At 43.0% G+C, this 20,849-nt stretch overlaps 1 protein-coding gene across 1 annotated transcript in view; it reads left to right on the forward strand.

The window, feature by feature from the left end:
• Positions 1-582: 582 nt before the first annotated feature.
• The window catches only part of cntln (centlein, centrosomal protein), a 69,967-nt gene continuing 49,700 nt past the window's right edge, over positions 583-20,849 (forward strand). Inside the window, exons 1-10 of the mRNA XM_037473067.2 lie at positions 583-968; positions 1,305-1,392; positions 4,002-4,090; positions 6,654-6,738; positions 9,164-9,298; positions 10,222-10,401; positions 11,689-11,822; positions 12,703-12,865; positions 13,310-13,549; positions 19,989-20,129. Coding sequence (XP_037328964.2) covers positions 1,312-1,392; positions 4,002-4,090; positions 6,654-6,738; positions 9,164-9,298; positions 10,222-10,401; positions 11,689-11,822; positions 12,703-12,865; positions 13,310-13,549; positions 19,989-20,129 — 1,248 coding nt within the window. The 5' untranslated portion in view covers positions 583-968; positions 1,305-1,311. The remainder of the gene's footprint in view (positions 969-1,304; positions 1,393-4,001; positions 4,091-6,653; positions 6,739-9,163; positions 9,299-10,221; positions 10,402-11,688; positions 11,823-12,702; positions 12,866-13,309; positions 13,550-19,988; positions 20,130-20,849) is intronic.

Consider the following 20,849-nt stretch of genomic DNA (forward strand, 5'->3'; position numbering starts at 1 on the left):
CCTACATTTCAGGTAATTTAAATGAACCACTGAGAAAGTGATATGAGGCTGAGGAAATTGAAACAATATGATCGCTGGCATACCATATTACCATATTAAGTAACATATTATTGTAATACTGTGTATGAAAAAGCAGAGCGCTGTTTAATTGCATCAAACCATGCATGAACACAGTTTATAATATTTGTTTATGTGTCCTGCTGTGAGGAAAAAGGTTAACAAATATATTCAGTGAGTATTGTTTATAATAATAAGAGGCTGTTGTGTCTGAGTCTTAAATCACACAGTCATTTAGCCGACTGCAGACTTATCAGTGATCATATGTAAATTAAATATTCTATCAACTATTAAATTAGGTGTGTGGTCAATGGGTTTTTTTAATCCAGAGGGTGTGTACTTATAAGACTTATTTTGTACATAAATCATTCTTTGCGTGGGGTCGAGGATCCACTGAAACAACCATAATGACTCATTATATTCCGCCCAAATGATGGAGCCGTCTTTGACAATGACTGCGTTCGCATCCCTCTGCCGTACATTAGTTGTAGCCGCCGTAAAATGACGTGATTGTGGTGACGACACGGAGGCACAGAAAGGAAAAACAGCGGGCTTGTTTGAAACAGGAAGAGCGTTTCGGTAGCTATTGACAACGCTGTGATTCATTGAGAAAGTTTGTTTTGTTTCTTATATAAAGCCTACAACTGTTCATTTTAATGGATGCTTAAACTCCAACTACAGCTCAAGGGCGCCGTGACGTTGTTCTAACGTAACACGGAAGGCTGTCAACTGCACACGAGAAACGGAGACCATAATAATGTGTGTTAACTAACGTTAACGTTAGCTAAGTGGCTAACGTCAGCTTAGCTAGCTGCCACCCAGTAGCACTTTCGTGTTTCACTGACGTGCTGTAAGCGTAAAGCTTCCGCTAAAGTGTTGAAATCTGGCTGGTTGGGAAGTTATCGCAACAGGTAAGATGCAAACTGCGCAGTTAAAATGTTCTAAAGAGCGTCTATGGAGTTTGACTGTGTTATGCTGCCAATGGCGAGACACGTAACTTTAACGTCACGTCGAGTCAAGAACAAACGTTCTCTAACGTCACATTAACTTTTAACTAAGTAGTGTTCATTCCCCTCTCGATGTTGCTTTCAAAATGATAATGTTGTTTTCGTCACCCGTGTCATGGCTGATTCACTCAAATACAACCCACCATGTCGATTACGTTTTAACTGTCATCTTGTATTCACTGCCACACGTTTTCAAAATGTCAAATCACTGAAATCATATGGTTTTTTTGCGTCCTTCAGAACCAAAATGTCCTCCAAAGACGACACCCGCATCCTGGATTTGGAGGAGCAGGTGAAGAGTTTATCAGATGAGTTAATGCAATGCCAGGTATGTATTAATATGCGGTTGATTCACGCTTGCTTCCTTATAACGTAGTTACACACTAACATTGGCATTTCTTTAGTGACATTATGTGACAATATGGACATTTAATGAGCAATAGGTTCAGTGTGAAAAAGAAAGATGATTTCCATCAGACAATGACTACCAGCTTTATCAAATCCCCAAACACTTAATCCTAATTATGATTATATTTGATTTTGAATAAAGGCGTATGATTTACCTAAGATTGGTTTCACCAGCACTAATAAGGCAGGGACCTGTGGTAATAGTTGTCAGGTTGATGATTAGCAGTCAAAAGTCACAGAAAACCATATCTTTCATCAGGAAGAGATAGACTAGAGACTAGTGACTAACAAGTCACCAAATTGCATAAATTGTTTAGTCACAGCGGGTATGGCTGCAACAGTCTATCAAGTACCTGACCACATATTAAAAACATTCAACAAATACAGTAAATACTGCCTAACAAATATTCCAAATGTCTCTAGCTGTCCAAATGAATAGAAGACACAGAAAAACAGACACATCTCATTAACAGATTTGAGAACCTGTCATCTTCATTTTAAAAGTCAGGGATTGAGGTGGGTTTTGCTTGCATACTCACCACCAGGTGGTGCCTAATAACATGAGTGAACTTAACCCAGCATCTTTCACTTTGCATATTCACAGAACCTTACTTTACAGGGACACACAGCGCCTGGGATTGAGCAGATAATGTGATACATTTGAGTTTCTATTTGACTTAAGATATCACCGGACATGGGTTAGGACCGTTGTGGTGCTTTTTGGGCAATAATCACACATGTGCCTGTTACCTCATTTATTTTATGTAAAGTTAACAATTTTTTACATATTCATACATTCTAACACAAGACGTCCTTACCAATTCAGTGGTGCAAATCTATTCACTTACTTGTGTAAGTAAATTAACCATAAAATGGAAATAATTTGCTTCCAATTCACTGTACTGAGAAACACTATTTTGAGTTTTCTGCTTAGTTAACCACCAACAACTGCTTCGCATCACCTAATTATTAATAACTAACGAATAGGCCTTTGTCCTAAAACACGTGAAACAAGTAAGGGCACCATAACACTGTGCGAGCACCACATTATGGTACAATCTAATTCACCAGTAAGACTTTGTCTCTTCAGAAAGTTAGTGCTGCCCTACGTTGAACCTCGCAGCCAGCCTTGGTGGTCTTGTCTTGAGTAGAACATCAGTGATTCTCTCTATCTAATGGGAACCTTAAGTTGTGCAGTGTACGATCTAAATAGTGACATTTGAATACCACTGATGTCTTAAGTCTCTTGCAAGATGTACTTCAGGACGGCCATTAACTACAAAGCGTCTCATCTGTCGGCCAGCAAATGTTCCTACTAGACCATGCTAATTTTATTAATATGTGGCTGAATTCCAGATACTTTCTCACATAGTTAGCCCATGGTGTTTCAGTGTCTAGATTAAACATGAATAATTCAGACACCCTCAAACACACATTCAGTACATCTTTAAGTACACATATGGCAACGGAGAGATTTTGATGAGGGTCCTCGCCGAAGACTCGTCTGTGGAACGGCTAATGGCAGCCAAAGGCCAGGCAGAGGGAGACCACCTATGTCAAGTCATCCACACTGCTTAATTTCATCGTTAACTGTATCGCTGGGCCTGATTTGATGAGACCTCTATCCTCCTTCACTCTGTACACACACCCACGTTCACTTACACACAGATGCATACGGAGACAGATCTACGGTCCTTCCACTTATGTGTTCCGCTCATGGTCTTATCAAGGTCTGCTTCTGCCATTTTAGTAAATAATTGATTAGACACTTTTGAAAAGGGGGTTAAAATTCATATACTAATTGGAGACCAGTAGATTCCAGTGGGAGGGATGACTTTTATCTTATGATGATGTGAACATAATTTATCAGATAATTTTATATTAAGTCGATTTGGTATAATTCTGTCTTTTAATGTCAGAAAATGTAGTTTTTAGATGTCCCTCATTAAATGTAATGTAGTTTAGAAATGTTTGAAAAAAACAGCGAGACAATTTGAATTGGAAATGTGTCAGAGGCTGGCTGGGTTTTTCTACTTGAAGATGACTCTCCCTGTCATCAGTTTTCTGTTTCATTGGGGCTAGTTACTTTGGAGCTGTGGTGGAAAAACACATCCGCAGTGCAACTGATTAAAAAAGAAAATGCAAGCTTGACTGCTGTGTTTTGATTTGGAGCCCAGCACTCCCCAGTCATAAATAGTGCATAATGACAAGTGTCAATGCTGGCTCCCCTTGAGTCGAAGGTCACATCTCAGAGATAAAAATTCCCGTTAAGCGAGGTTCATGATTAGCGAGTGCAAGCCATATCAAAAGTATTTTGAACAAGATATTTAAATTATTGATTGGCTTCTGTCGTATGATGACATTGAGCATCGTATTTCTTATTTTGGTTTTCATTGAGTAAAGCAGAGATGTTTTCTGTGGATTTCCTTGTAGGCAAGGCTCTTTGCATTTTGAGACAAATTTATCAAAAGCTATCCATCTCAATTAAGACAAACATCCGTTGACCAGCTGATTCTTTTATTTTCACAGGCAGACAAGGAGTTTGTGTGGTCCCTATGGAAACGCCTGCAAGTGGCAAATCCAGACTTGACCCAGGCTGTCAGTTTGGTGGTTGAGCGGTGAGTAGATTCATCTTTCAAATTGCTACCTGAGAGGCTCAGAAGCTGAAAATTGCTTTATCTCACAAGTGAAGAGAAATATGTGTGAAAGTCGTTCAAGGGGTGTTTAAGGCACCCTGGCCATTCCACTGGGGTTACGACGGAATCTAGTGCGGATGCTGATTTAAGCCTTCTTATCCCCGGTCTAGCGGTTCAACCATGGAAACCCTTTAATGAAAACGTTCCTCCACCGCGCCCATCCTGGACAGTTGAAACAATCCTGCCAAATACTTGTCTTTATCGGATACATTGTGAGATTGAATATGACCTCTTTTGCAGGGTCTCTAAGCTGCTACAAACACAGTGGCATGGGAACTGTCAGAGAAGAGCAGAGAGGCTCAGGCCTTTTCTTACACATGACGCACACTCGGATAAATGTAACATTTTCCTCCTGTTTAGGAAAAAAAAACATGACTTTTAATAAGGATTGCAGCAATACCACTAATAAAGGTCACCTCCTTAGAGGTCAACCTTAAAGGTCAGACCCCTGAGGGTGTGCCTAAGCCAGAGTCGCTGCTAACGTCAGGGTTAACCCCCATCCCTCTAATCAGCAGGTAGCACAAGCAATTAGACAAGAAAAGATGGCTCCGGTCTCAGGGATTGGTCGCATTACTTTACCAACAAATAAAATGAATGCACACTGCACTGCTGCCATCTCACTGCTGCCGTCGTCACGGTACCACCGGCTTCACAGCCTCTATATGGACACTGGACGCGCTACGGCGAGGTGGCCTCGCTAATTGCTGCGGTGGGAGACTGAATTGACTGCGCGTGTCCATGACGATGTACGCGACATCGGGGCCGCTCCGTCTCCCGGACGGCTGAGCGGGGGGCTTGTTGCGCGCAGGCAGATGCCACGGCAGGCAGACGCCATGGCAGGCAGACGCCACGGCAGGCAGACGCCGCGGCAGGCAGACGCCATGGCAGGCAGACGCCACGGCAGGCAGACGCCGCGGCAGTCAGTAAATAATGGAATTAACCCCGTCGGTGCATCTGGTTGTTGATGCCACTGGGCAGCGTTGTCGGCACTTCAACCCCCAATGGCTGATGTCACGTTGCCACGTTGCTGTAAAGACTTAAAGAGGTTTGAGTACGAGTATGAGTCTATGGATCGGATTCGGTACCCGGTATCGGATTCGGCGCATCTCTTCTTTATATTGCCTTTGGCAACGCTACTGCGGAAACGGCAAGAGCAGTTGTTATTTTCCACTTGCATAAGTGAATTAAAAGGTTCACTCAATACTTTTTTCTCTTTGAGGATTGTTTAGAACCATATTTTCACAATCATTGTACATCACATATATTTTGCGGTCTGTCAGATGTTAGGAGACCCTTAATCCGGGTGAAAACAGTGTAGCAGCAAGGCAAGAGTTCTTTAGTACCTATGCGTCTCATTCCTTCTTCATACCCTCTTCAGTTCCTTCATAGCCCCCTAGGAAACCCATCAAAGTATGTTGGTCCGCTGAGACTCGTGGGGGAACATGCACTCAGAGAGTGTATGTGTATTGGATCACCTGATGCGCAGGAGGATATTGACATGGTAATTGTGTCGACTCCAGTCAAGCGCAGGGGGCCTACTGGGATCCGCCATCCAGCCTCCCCTCTCTCTGTGTGGATCTTGTCGAGTGATTGGTTGGTTGCTCAGGACATGGTAAACGCAGCCCAATATACAAGGCGAGGTAGCTGGGCCAGCCTGCGTTCCAGCCCCTCCAGGGACATCCGATACTTATTTTGGTGTCTGCCACGGGAGAGGGCTGATCAGAAGAGGCGAAGAAACGAGAGAAAAGGCCTTCCGGATGGGAGGTGTAGAAGGAGCAAGAGATGAGTGGGGGGAATGGGTGGCCCCTGGTGGCTTATAGCGGTTGAAACAAACAGGTCCCTGATCGATGCCTTTTTTGTCTCCCTAAAAGTTCATTATTATAAAAGAGGCTTAGTAGGCCGAAGAGAAAAGTCCATTCTCTGGTGCAGCAGCACGATCGTAGAGTAGCTCACATTTTTATAACAGATATTTTCTAATTAACGTAACATTCTTAACGCATTGTTTTCATGAACATTACATGAAAGGAATGATGAAAACATTTATTTATAAAGGATTGTCCTTATCAGTGCAATCAAACTCACTATATAGTATATAAATACAAAATAATTACACTAAAACATTTTCAAGGGGCTATGGCATGCAGCTGGCTGATGATCTTCTATCAAGATATTTCATCAAGACATTTCTGCATTCAATAGATTTGAAATGACCACATGGTGAAGTCTATTTTTATGTGAATTAACCGTTTGACCAATGAAAAGTATTATCTATTTTTATCCATACCCTTTTGCAATTGTAGAAACTTTAGTTAATATTTGCTTGTCAATACAGGGAATGTAATACTGTAATACTCTATGTGGATTAATCACAATACTATTTAATGTAAATTATTTTGTTGAATCATATGTCTCAGCCTTCTGAAGGCATCAAATACATTACTGTCCAATTCCAGTAGATATTATTTGTTCTTTTACTCTCTTCCAGTGAGAAGCACAAAGCTGAGCTCAAGGACAGAAAAGTGTTGGAGATCCTCCAGTCCAAAGACTACAAGATACAGGAGCTGGAGCAGGTACAGCACTATTTATCAGATGGATTAACTCTCTGTATTTCTCATTGAATATCTGTTGGATCTCAGACACATTGATGAAGGGGGCTTATATTGTATGTAAGTGCATATGTGCGGCTCTTCACTGTTTACATATATCAGACCGGCTCCGTCTTTGCAGAAGTGTAACACCCACTCTTTCGGTTCCCGCTACTGTTTGCTTGTTAGCAGTGTGCTCACTGTTTGCATGGTTTGCACTGTTAGCAGTGTGCTCACTGTTTGCATGGTTTGCACTGTTAGCAGTGTGCTCACTGTTTGCATGGTTTGCACTGTTAGCAGTGTGCTCACTGTTAGCAGTGTGCTCACTGTTTGCAGTGTTTGCACTGTTAGCAGTGTGCTCACTGTTTGCATGGTTTGCACTGTTAGCAGTGTGCTCACTGTTTGCATGGTTTGCACTGTTAGCAGTGTGCTCACTGTTAGCAGTGTGCTCACTGTTTGCAGTGTTCTCACTGTTTGCATGGTTTGCACTGTTAGCAGTGTGCTCACTGTTTGCATGGTTTGCACTGTTAGCAGTGTGCTCACTGTTTGCATGGTTTGCACTGTTAGCAGTGTGCTCACTGTTTGCAGTGTTCTCCCTGTTTGCATGGTTTGCACTATTCAGCCATTGTGACGTACTCAAAATGCTCCCAATCTCTAAACGCGAACTTTTGAAATTCTGTCCCTCACTTACCTGCCGTCTTTTGAGCATTATTTGTCGATGGTATGATGGCTGACAATAATGACATCACTAATGTAATCTACCCCAAATCATCATGCTTATGCTGAAACATCTGTCAGCCTCCTTCATTAGCGTCCCTCTTCCAGAATCATTTTCATTTGCGATGAGACAGGCAGTAATGGACCTTGTCAGTGTTTTTTTTTTTTTTTTAAATTACCCCCCTCAGCCATCTTTATCCAGTTGATACAGTAGCTATAGTATCAACTCCTAGGATCACAGTATTTTTGGGGCCTTTAGTTTGAGGGCATTAAAACAGTGTATTCAGTCAACATAGTGTAGGTTCCTTCTAACGGGTTTCCCCTATGTGGCATTGCTTCAGTGCTGCGATGTACATAAGAAAGACTGGATTAAGTTGAGTTCAGTGTGATGAATGGAAAGTTCCATGTTTAATAAAACACTAACACGTTTTAATGGATGATAATATGTTGTATAGCATTTTCTACCTTTTTTACTCTTGCATGCTTTCGGTTACTATGCTTTATCCAAGTGTCTCGTTCTATCAAAGAGCTGTTAATGAAACGTGCCGTCTGTTTGAGATTCTCATTAAGAGCACTGAACTCTGTGCTGTGTCATTCGGGCCTCTGACTGTCACCATCTCATCCACAGTCTGGAGCTTTACACACCCAGAAACTGATTAATTGGTTTTTCCTCACGTTTTTTTGAATGTGATGGTCTACTGAGTCCACACAGGATCCTACACTCCTCTTGATATCTCCATTCTCTAACTTTTTTTTCTTCTCCAGCCTTCTTTTTATCTTCCACCTCTTTTTCTATACACTTTCCCTCGCCTCTCCTTTCCGTTTTTGTAACATAATTAGCTTTCATTTTTGAACAGCACTGGGAATTTTCAAATGCTAATCTTTCGTTCCTAGACCTCTTAACTTGGCGGAATCCCCCTTTTTTCCTCCTCCATCAATTGAGCACTACTGGGGTTCAAATTGCTCTGGCCTACCTCATTATCAACGTTTGGAATTTATTTTCTGCTCTCCAGTATAAATCTCTATTAAAGCCCCTTCTGTTCCTACCACGGCGAGCTAAGAGTAGCGAAGAACGCTAAATCCACTATCTGGATATATCGCAGTGATTTTCCTCAACGTGGCAATTAATTGCATCCCAAAGCACAGTGTTATTTGAGAGGAGGGTGTACCCACAGAAGGCGGCGGATTACCAGCCAAAACCAAACCCCAGCTGATGCAGTGTTAAGAGGCCAGCCTCCTCTTGCTAACGCCCCAAAGGCTTCCAAAAAGCCACGACGTGAACATACACCACCATCAAAAGTGGGTGGTCATCAACATCATTGAACGATTTCTGCTCGCTCAGTCTGGTTTGATGAACCATACGAAACGTTGAAACGTGCATCATGGAGCATTGTATTTTCTGACTCACACTAGTTACATTTTACCAATTAGATTAACCAATATGCAAATTATGAATTAGTCGTTTTCAAAATCCATCAATATTTTAATGTAATTCTTAGCAAAAATGTTTTTACAGATTTCATTTTGGGTTATCAGGCTGTAATGCCAGGTAAACATTCAAACATATCACAATATCCAGATCACATATGTCACAAGAATATTCCAAGACCTAAATCCACTATAAAACTGTGCACTTGTTTTCTCCTCAACTTTTTTCTGTGTTGCTCCCTGTGTTTTTTCCTGTCTGCCACAGAAAGTGACAGGTCAGCAGCAGGAGATTAACAACTTGGGACTGAGGAGGACGCCAGTGGATGAAGAGAGTGCCTTAATGAAGAAGGAGCTGACAGCCCTGCGTGAACAACTGGTCAATAACAGTCAGGAACTTAAGGTTGGTGGAACACATTTTCTGTGGCGCTCTGGGCCCTCGGAGTCAAATAGTCTCTTTTCTGTGTGCCACTGAACACGACAAGTGCCCCGCGGTAGTAGCCACAGGCGTTTGAATCCTTTAGTCGAGAACGAGGATTGCTCAGCCCTCCTGAACACAATCTCTGGTTCTTTGTGTCTTTTCGCCGTAGCTCTACCTCACCCTTTCTTGCTTTTAGCTCTCTTTCTTGCTACCGACAACAGAGAATACTTAACAGCTGGAGAGTGTGTGTGCGTATGAGAGAACGAGGGGGGGGGGGGGGGGGGGGAGGAAAGCCGTCTGTTAACTTGCAGATAAATACTTAATGACTGGTTCAGTGGGGGAAAGTGAAAAGTGTTCATGTGATGGTGTGGCTTCTCCCTAATTATGCCTAGTTGGGACCTGGCTATGATTAATTGATAAAGGAATGGTCCTCACACGGTCTTGGTGAGGTCTCATGGCGAGAAATTGTGGGGGACAGCATCAAAGGAGACCTAGGTTGAGTCTAATGGGTCTTGCAGCAAGCACTATTCTCATTAGGAGCCTGTCATTAAAGCCGACACACTGGCCCCCGTACCTGCGTGAGACGGCTCAGCGCGGCCCGCGCCAGCTAGCATCTGGCCGTGTGGGCACAGTCATACAGCACAGGTGACCTTGGCCAATCAGCGGCTCATGCAGGGGGCTCCCGCAGCAACGCCGGTCCACTGTTTACATATTCATTTCAGCCTGAACGCCATGGGTCGCCCCTCTTTTTGTGCTTCTCCATCGTTCTCTTTTCATTTTCTCAGTTTGAATTGTTGCCTTTTCTGTTTTTCTCCTTCCATCCCCGTTGTTTATTTGGCCCTTTGTGACCCCCCCCTCCACTCCTCCCTTTCTCCTCCTTACACACACACACCTCTCTTATCCAGGAAATGAAGACGGAGTGTAGGAGGAAAGGGGAGGAGGAGCGGCAGGTGGTGCAGGCTCTAGAGGAGGAGAAAAGGGGATTAACCTCCTGCTGTGCAACCCTGCAAGCTGACCTGGAGGAGAAAGAGAGGCAGGCCAACAGCCAACGAGACCAGAGGGATGCTGCCCAGGACAGAGTCAAGGTATGAACACAGGGACCATTCAAATACAAAGTGTTGTACAGGAAGGCCGCCGTCCTCCAGCTTTCCATTGCTTCTGCACACGGTGAACACTCTGATCCCTCATACCCTGTCCTCATCAGCATGTGAATATGAAAAGATCTCTCTGTTGCAAAGCACGCAGTTTAAATATGCCTGGATTATATTCAAAAGAAGTAGAACTATTATTCAACATGTAGGATACTTTCTTGTGTGGGGTAAAACACGAATTGGGCTGACCACAACTGAAGTCATTTTTTTATGTGGGAACAAAAGTTTGTAGACGCTGTGAGTCGTTATCGCCTAATGCAAGCACGTCATTTTCAGAATCTGACCATTTCTCCAGTCATTGACATCCATCAAACATGAACCATTGGGTTAGGGCATTAAGAGGAAGTGTTAAATAAGGCAGGCCTGCAGAGTAATTACACTTGGACAAGATAGAGCCCAGCAACTAGTCTATGCACATCCATCACGGCCTAATACACTCTACCTGCTCCTAATTTTTTTTTTGTATCATACATTGATCCAAGAGATCAAGATGGAGAACATTGAACGTGCAGTGGAAACATCATGACCGTTTACATTTGTTAAGGCATTTACAATTTGTCCATGTGGAGATGAGGTAAACCTACAGGGTGGGGTGAGTCCAATGAAAGAAACCCCAGCCCTAAAGCTTATAAAAATGTTGTGATCCTTCTTCTATTTTCACTTTTTTAAACACTGAAGAAAGTCTGTGTTTGACTATGACACAAACATCGCAAGCATAAGAAAGCTAAACATTCTCCTGCAGGGTAACTATTGTCAACTGTAAGGGTTTTTTTCATTTTTCCGTCCTCCTTTTGTATAGTTGTATAGAGTTTTTGCACACAAGTATGATGGCATTCTTTCATGTCCTTTCTTGTAATTGCCTAAGGAGGAGACTAAGACTAATTAATTTTGAAAACAGTTAATTGTGGCCCTGTGAAACACTTTTTAATTCCATATAATCTATCAGGGTTTGGAGACCCTTGTGTCTTTGATGCTGTGCACCCTGCTCTGCACACGTGTTTTTTCTTTTCTAATTAAGACAAATCTGCCACCTTTTCTACCTTTGCTGCAGATTGAAAGTAGCGCAGCAGCTGCAGCTCCAATCCAGCATTTGCACATTGTGAAACAAAACCTGATTCAGATTCCAGGGATTCACCGGACTGTGCTGCATTTACACGGCCTAGGCCTCAAACACGTGTGTTCATGAAGTATTCATAAAGTGCTGTCACCCTTCTACACCAGGGGTTGGAGGCGGAGCTACACAACGCGTGGCAGGAGTTGTCCAGCCTGCAGAGCCACTGCAGCAGTGTAACGGCAATGCTTGCTTCCAAAGAGAGGGAGGCAGCCGCAAAAGAGGGGCAACTCGGTCAACTTCGGTGAGCCCTTCCACCTTGAGCGTGGCCCGTTACACTGTTTTCTTGCAACAGACATTTCATTAGTTGAAGGGAGTATGCATGTGTGCGTAGCATATACATCACTTCCCATGGGCTTCCGCGCAGAGAAGGTTCTATATCGCTCGCTACAGTGGGAGGCTTGTGGGGTGACACCGTTTTCTTCCACTCTGGCTCACCTAAAGCCACTTGATAAGCCCTGCATAGCGGATGTGCTTTAAAAGAAGTAGAAATGGAAACATTGCAGGCTTTGGCTAAGCTTTAGTCGATATGATAAAAACTGTGAGAACCGTCAGAGTCTTAGTTGTAATCTCAGCCCTGTTTTTAACTACTTTTCTCTTTAAATGCTAGAAGCACTTTGACATGTCAGTCACATCGCGACCAGAGACCATTCTTTTGGTTTCAGCTAGGTGAATAATTATATCTTCATTAGCACTCTCTGGTAATTCTATCGGACACAAAACAAATTGTTAACAATAAGTAAATGCTACTACAGCTATGTTGAGAGACATTTAAAGAAAGATAGAACAAGCATGACATTGTCCTGAGTTAACCGCAATATTGTTTTTTGAATGTTATGAGTAAATTGCAGCTGCAGATGTCAATTTTTAACCCATTGTTTAACTTAATTTATACTATCTAAAGACCAAAGCAGTTATCTGGTTATCTGGCCTTTTCACACCCTTTAAGATATGACAACTACATTTCTGCCTTTCGAATTAAATCCTAAATCTGCGCATCATTTTAGGTTAATAATGGAGAAATTAATCACTACTTTATTGTGTATTAATAAACAATGTTTTCCGCTTGAACAGTCACCGTGATTGTCCGGTGTGACGTTGTCTAACATGTTGTGTTTGTGTAGTTGTGAGTTTGCAGAGGTGCAGACCTTGTACAGACAGAGTACAGAGCATGCAGCGGAGCAGAGCCATCTGATCAAGCAACTGGAAGGACTCAACCTGGACACACAGAAAGTCCTGAGGAACCAAGAAGAGGCACACACTGCTGACACCACCTCCTATCAGAAGGTACACACACACACACACGCACACGCACACACAAAACAGCAAACCCTCAAAAATCAAACCCTCATTATTAACACCACCTTGTTGCTCCTCACTCAGGAGTCACCCGTCGTGGTGATTTATTTCCAAGCTATTTGTTACACAATTATTTGACAATTGCCAGAAAAAAGCCCCTTTTCACCATATCCTGTTACTGGGAATATGCTACTCAGTAATAGAAATTCTGATGAAACAATTATGAGTCATTACACCTCTCATTTTATACAATGTTTTTTTGTATGCATTTCCTGTTACTGTGAAATAAAATATCAGTCACCATGTCAACTAATCTTGTGAGTGATTTTGTCTCGTCTCCCACTTGACGTCACATCTCTGTTGGACGAGACCCATTTCCTCCATTCGCAACCTGCTTCTCAAACCCTTTGTCCTATTTGTGCTTGTCAACAGCTGTACAAAGAGTTGAGTCAGTGCTACCAGGCCCTTGTGTCTAGTGAGGCCAACCTCCGTCAGAGTCACCAGAAGCTCAGCAGCCTGCTGGCTCAGAAAGACCAACATATTGTGCAACTCCAGGCCGAGCTACAACAAGAGCAGCAGGAGCAGATAGGACTTCAGCAGCTGCAGCTGCAGCAGCAGCGCACACAAGTTCCCCAACAACAGCCCTCACAAAACAAACAAACCAACTTTAAGGTAAGCACAAGTCTTCTCTAAACCAGACACAAAAGGTTGTGCAATTGGATCAATGCAAAAATGCCAGGCTTATCCATCGACAGGAGCCTATTTGCAAAACAAATTGTTGTATTTTCCAGTGCAGTTTGGATTTCCAATTCTGATAAAAACAAGACATTTCGCCATGACGTTTGAAGATTTCCATTGTCTTCCACGTCAATGTCCTCTGTGTCCTCTGACGAACACAGGAAAGACTATACAGACAGTAAAAGATAAGGACAACATCTGGAGAAATAGTTGTACTTGTGATGGCAAGTGGCCCTCAGAAGAGCTCGCTGTCTTTGCTTGAGAAATCCATGGAGTCTCGTAGGTCGGGGTTTATATGATGACCATTATATACAAAAAACTGTGCCTCATAGGGCCACATGGTAGCTTTTCTAAACAGCTTTGCAAATTTTACAATCCCATGTTACAAGGAACAAGGATATTCGTTCAACATTAACCATCTCCACCTACAGGGGACTTAAGGGGTTATCTAGTGCATTGCAAATCCAGGCTATAACGGTTCAAGTTCAAGTTGTTGAACCCATAGACACTATATATGCATTATGCATTCATGTGGGTGTGGATGTTGCCTTTTCCTACGTTATATAATGATGCTTCTTTCGATCACCTTACCGGGGGTAGTGTCCAATTGTCCTCAGGTACAGAGGCCGCTATGTGTAGGTGGATTAGTACGCACAGCAATGACTGACAGGCCCCAGCATGACCTAAGTGTTTAACTGAGAGTCACTCATTTTAAATCGCTCTAGTTCAGCCTAGTTCACACGCATCTCTCTTAAGCACCAGCGTCTTTCATGTCAACTTTATGGTTTTCTCCAGCTCTCTGTCCTGGGCACGCACGCACTCTTTGACTTCTGCACTTTATCCATCTTCTTTCCATCCTCCCACCCAAGTACCTGGAAGTCCTTTTAACACACTCCCGTCAGTACACAAAGAAAGATAAGTTATGGAGAAAGGAGATTTAGTTGGAGGCCTGTTATGTGTCTGAAGATGAGGTTGGAGTTACAGTACTACATCTGTCAGTCAGCAGCGGTTTGACTTATTCTCACTACCTTTGAACCATCCCCCCAAGGCAATAGAGGCTCCGGTGTAAACCAAGTTATTGCTGCAGCCACGTTTTAAGTGGGCTTTAACAACTCCTAATGACATGATAGGGGGTTCTTGGACCACACGGTGTCAAAGGAATAGAATAGCAACAGGCACCTACATCCACACAACGTCGTTCCTTTGACGTCGGAGGGCACCGAACCTTTCAAACCTCAATTTCTTTCCTCTGTATGACTTTTAATTCAGTTTGGACTTAGTTGCATAAAACATCACTATTGCTGATTCGGTGGAAGATCCATTTTTTTCTGCAACAGTTAAATCATTTTTGTGCCTCCACAGACTGTAATTGTTTAATTTGGTTGATATTTTCTGACAGTGCTGCCCCCCAACTGGAAGTTAAAACGATACCGGCTCAAATGTTAAGTGAGTTACAATCGCCCTGTCTCACTTAACCCTGTTAAATTAACCAGCAGCAGAGTATAAATGGATCATTTAGTCAGTAATTAAATACAGTACTGTAGTGGTTCCCGCAGTAATTAATACTACATTTAGAGAAGATGCAGTTAGTGGTGTGTGTGTGTAGTGTAGACATGCATGCGTGGATACACAGATATATGAATGGTGTGTGTGTGTCAGTGTGTGTACATACATGTGTGTGTTATTTTATTCTGTTTATGAACTCTATCCCATGTCTCTTCCCCCCCCCAAAAAAAGCTCCTCACACATTTTTTTCTAGGGCTGAGATGTAATTACAAAAACACTATAACATCAATAACAATCAATGCTAAGAATGATTCATAAACTTTTTGTTTACTGAACACATGTAGCTGATTTGTTTCTTTAACTTTCCTACGAACAGACATCAAAGTGAACAGATCAGGTGTATCCCAAGGTATAGCACTCAGTCAGGAGGGCTTTCTGTTTCCCACTCTGTAATTTCACTGACAGGTTGTGCGTTTGTATGTGTGTCCCCGCGTAGGAGGGGGGGTGTATGTGTCTAACTAAAGGCGCGTGTATCCGAGCACATAATCGCAAATTCTATAACAACTTCCTCCGGAACACCTGTTAAATTCCAATACTCTGAGTGTTGAGGCAGATTTAATTTTAATTTTAAATGTTTTGGAGGAAGCTACCATTGGAAGTAATCAAAGTGCTGATCGCAACAGGAGTGCGGAGAGGAAATGCAGCGCTCATTTGAATATGGACCAGAGCGACGGCTTTGAACACCCCTCCCACAGAGGTTTTTTTTTGGGGGGTGGGGGGGGGAATTATCGCCCATTGTGTGTTGTACCGACGTGCTGTGCTGCAAGCTTGTCTGTTCTCCTCCTCAAGTTAACTATTTGCAGGAAGCATAGCGTCTCAGAGCCGCAGATCAGCTCGTTGTATGTTCATTCGAGGCGTGCTATTATTTTACTATACCTCATAAATCAATTGACATGCACGGTGGGTCCCAGGTTAAAGGTTCATTTTTCGGTCTTCGGAGCGTATCCGTTGCCCCCACCACCTGGGCCACCGGCTACCGAAAAAGCCCATCAAGGGGGAGGGACATTCTCTGTTCATGTTTAAGTCCCATTTATCTTTACAAAGCAAATACTTGACTATTGACAATACGGTTTCAGCTTCACATAAAATACTCCTTTTAGTTTGCCTAACAATTATTTTCATTTTAAATTCAAATAAATTCAATGTGAAGTCCTTTAAAAGTCCACAGAACCAAAAAAAAACCTCTGCATATTGGAAAAGCTAGAACCAAAGAGGGTTCATGAAGAACCTCGACTGATTGTTGGTCCGTCAACAAATCAACTCAACAAAGAGTTTCAGCACTACTCACATTGTGTTTTTCCACATGTACTCTAATGTGTATGTATGCGAGTTCTCCATCATATCCAACTGGAGATCCTTTAGCTGCAGGCCCTGGCAGATCACCAGGCACCTGGGTGACCCCCACATACAATGAGATGCAGGAACAAACTGCCAAGTTGGGTGGTCACCATCGCCATGTAGACGCAGGGAAGTGAGTCCTCATTAGTGGACAAATCTAAAATATTTATTGTAGTGTTTGGCTATTGTTAGAGCTGTGCGGTGATTAAAGACCACCATTAAAATCCATCACAGACCTCAGGCTTTCTGGAACCTTCCCCATCGTAAACGACGGATAAGTTGTTAATTGTGTGGGCAGTCGTTCAAAGCACTGCTTATTCTCTCATCAGCCTTGGAAAGGGAAAATTAGGCATTTTAATTCATTCCAGTAAAGTTTCAAATAAATACACCAGAATAAACCCTGGTGTCTTTTAAATGTATTCTGCAACTTTTTTATGTACGATAGGCTTTTTCACAAGGAACATTTTGACATATCACAGTAGGAAAAGCGTAAATAAAAGGACAAAAATGGTTGAATTGATTTTAGCTGCTTTAGTTTCAGGGTCCTGGTATTGTGCCTGATGACTCACACTAACTTATAGGCATTATATATATTAATAGAAGACATTTTGACAGGCTATGAATAGCACTGGTGTTACTATTAAAAATACCTTTTTACACACTATGAAATAAACTAATTATTGTAAGAATAACTTGTCATTGTTGCCAAGTTACCCCCTTTCCTACAGTTTTTTTCTACGCATATGTTGTGAACCTCAATCACGGATACATCTTTTCCCGTGGTGACCAGACCTTCTCCTTTCTTTTTTTATAAATTGAAAGAAGCCTATATTTTGCATCTCCCATATCTTGTTTTTTTGTAACATCTGCTTCTGACTCGTTATTGATGTTAGCCAATCAGAAAAAATGTGAGCTGTTAAATTAAAGTGCTAGTTACACACACGTGCGCTCGTCATTTTGCAGGGGGTCATGTGAGGTGAGGCGTTTCTTTTGATCATCATCATCGTCAGTAATAGCAACCATCAAGTGAAAACAATAAAACCATAATGATACGAGTAAATGTGGAAATTGATTGTACTACCAAGAGCTCAACAAACAACCAGAGAGTTCCTTTGTTAACGTACACAGTGTAGTACAGAGCAGTATGAGGACAGCGATGTTTCAGTAAAATGTCATGGAGCGCTTGTATGAGTCAGATATTTTCGATTTATATTTATTTTTTACATGGGTGTTGCTTTGGAGTCCGGCTCCTACTCCTTTTTTCCCCCCATCTGGAGCGGCACTCCTTTCAGCATATCTGTCGGGACCTCCCTAGAAGTATGTTAAAAATTGACTGCAACCTGCTGCTTGCATTTCCATATTGCTCTCTCCTCAGACATATCAGTCATCCCTCCATTATGAAAACATTGTGTTCAGATTAAACACGTGAATTATGTCTGAGAGTTACGGTCTGATGAATGTTTCCTGACTTACAATGCTTTGTTTGTCTGATCCTATATATGCTGAGTGTGTTATTGGTGTTATCAATGTTGCCCACGTGAGTGTGTGTGTTTTTGGAGCCGGGCCATGTGCAGGGCCAGAGACACACTAATGACATGGACTCCAGTGGTGTGTTTTACCAGCTCAACTGCTCTCATTAGATGAGAACCTCTGTGTAGCCCAGCTCGCCTCATTAATGAAGCACAGCCATGTGCCGCTGCAGACACATGCACTCACTCGTTCAAGCACATGCGCTCGGGTCAAACCGGCAGTGTGGGAGGACTCGGGGCTGTGTACACACACACAAACACACACACGCACTCTTCATCCTACTCACTGTGTGCTTTCCTTCTGTAAAGTTTCTCTTCATTCCAGTTAATACACACGCATGCTCATACATTTATGCACAGATACACACACACACACACACACATCCTTTTTGAAGGACCACCAACTTGAATACAAAGTGCACCTGACCAAATCGGGGCGGGTGAGTATGCACTTTGAAGGCCTCACTTCTGCAGCCAATCCCAGCACTTTGACAAATGCTGTCGCTCTACAGATGGGTTAGCATGTATTAGTGTATGCATGAAGTTGTGTGTGTGTGTGTGAGAGAGAATGGCGGTGGCCCCTCCTGATTATAGCTGCGCCATAATTAACAGTGATCAGATTTGTTTTGTGGCATAAATGGTGCATGTGTAGAACATTAGGCCTGGCAAGTCTCATTTCACATTCAGCTCAAGGGCTCGGCAGCAGACGGGTCACGAGCTTCAGGGAGCACAATCACAAGCCTCCCTCCATATGGTCCTGCCTGCCGCATCCTCAGCAGTTAGGGCCACGAGTGCCAGACGAGTTCCCCCAAGAACCTAATCGTGTTCAGTAATTACCAAGACTGGCTTTTTCTTTTTTTTCTTCTTCTCCCCCCTCCTTCCCTCCCTCAGCTCCCCACAATCTCTTGCTCGCTTTTTTTCTCCACTGCACCTGCATGCTTTCTTCTTCTCTTTCAATCTCAATCCCTCTCCCAGTGTACTGCTCTGACTAAGCTGCTTATTATGTGTTTGGTTTTTCCTTTTGGACCTTTGCTTACTTTATCTCAAAGTTTCACAATATTTTTTTCTTTCTGGATGAAAACCGAGATGAGGATGAGAGAGATTGTGAGTGAAGGAAAAAAAAACTCAAGACACTCCCGCTTCAGTTAATTTCTAAATTGCTTTATGTGGCTGATGCCGAAAAACCCAGTCCGTCCTCCTGACTGCCTGGAAATTATAAATAATTGTAACAGATGCGCCAATATGGCCGGCCTCCAATAAACGAGGCCCCAGATAATTTGACCAACCCCCTTTGACAGGCCAATTTAATAAAACATGAACAAAATCTTCCTCACTAATAATTTATCATCCCCTCTCCTCCCCTTTGGTTAAAGTTGATTACCCTGGCAGTTAACAAGGTCACGCCCAGATGCCAGGTTTCTGATAATACAATCAGGACTCTTTGGGAAGAAGGTGATGACATCCTGTGCGTTCTTTCTTCATTACCTGGCCTCCCAGTTAAACACAGTTGTGAACGTTTATCAACAGGCTTCGGTTTCATTTGCTCCGCAGACCTGCCGTCGAAAGCAGCAGGTGAGGACGGGTTTTCTGGTGTTAGAACAGAAAAGTGAGACGTGTTGACTTCAAGGTAAAGGACTCAGTTATGCTTATGCACACTATATGTGTATCTAAGAGAGAACGAGGCCCGTCCCTCCAAGCTTTTATTTTTCTACACACACCACCATCTAGAGCTGTAGTAACAGTAAGTGAGTCCATGGATTTGTGTGTGCATCACAACCCGCTCCTTTGTCACGGTGCCCTTCGGTATGTTTTGGTAGTTCCCGCTATGTGCCGAGGTGTGCAGCTGCTGCTACACAAAATATCTAAAGTTATCATAACTTTGGATTATCAGGGTTGCCATCGATCGAAGAGACACATGCACTGTCTCTCTGTCCTCACAGGCAGCGGTGTCAGAGCAGGTTGATGCTGCGGCTCAGAGGTCGAGCCCTGAGTCCGACTGGGCCCCCGGCCGAGGCTCAGATCCCAGGCCGCAGGATGAGACCCTTCAACGGAGGTCCACGGGTTCCGTCAGAGGACAGCAGGTAGGTTAGCACACACTACGGCCAACTGCGTAGGAGACAGGACGCGGGGGAGAGGCTGACATGCCGACACGCTCAGAGTAGATCAAAGCCGCAGAAAAGGGATGTGCGGGAAATGGTCAGTTGAGAATCATGTGATTCATCAGACGTTGCTTTTGCCAAACTTTGTCCTGAACTCTCCAACACACACACACACACACACACACACACACACACACACACACACACACACACACACACATGCCCCTCTTACTGTGACCACGGCGGCGTGTGCTGCTGGTTTCACGCATGCCTTGGGCTCAGGCACTGGCTAATTTACCGCCTCAACAGTACATTATGAAGAAGAAAGGAGCTTTTGATCTTCTCAGTATTCCACTCATAAGTTTGGCGATGCATGTTTCTAGATGACCTCACTCACTCTAAAGCTGGCCCGAAGACACATTGTTTGATTTATACAGCCGTCCTCATTATAGCTCCAATGAAGGTGCTTCTGTTCAGGCAGTTTGTACATGTAATCAATGTAATTCATTTGTACAAAAAAAATAATCAGTATTGGCATCATTCAATGCACACACACACACACACACACTCACACGCACAATCTTTCTGTATTCAAACCTACTATTAATGATTTAGATTGTTGTGTCAATGCTTTGAATTAAAGTGGGACTGTAATGTATTTTTCAATGTCCAATTCATTTTTCATATCCTATTATACTGAAT

Source organism: Pungitius pungitius, chromosome 9 (assembly GCF_949316345.1).
Source record: "Pungitius pungitius chromosome 9, fPunPun2.1, whole genome shotgun sequence".
In the NCBI taxonomy this organism is placed as follows: domain Eukaryota; kingdom Metazoa; phylum Chordata; class Actinopteri; order Perciformes; family Gasterosteidae; genus Pungitius; species Pungitius pungitius.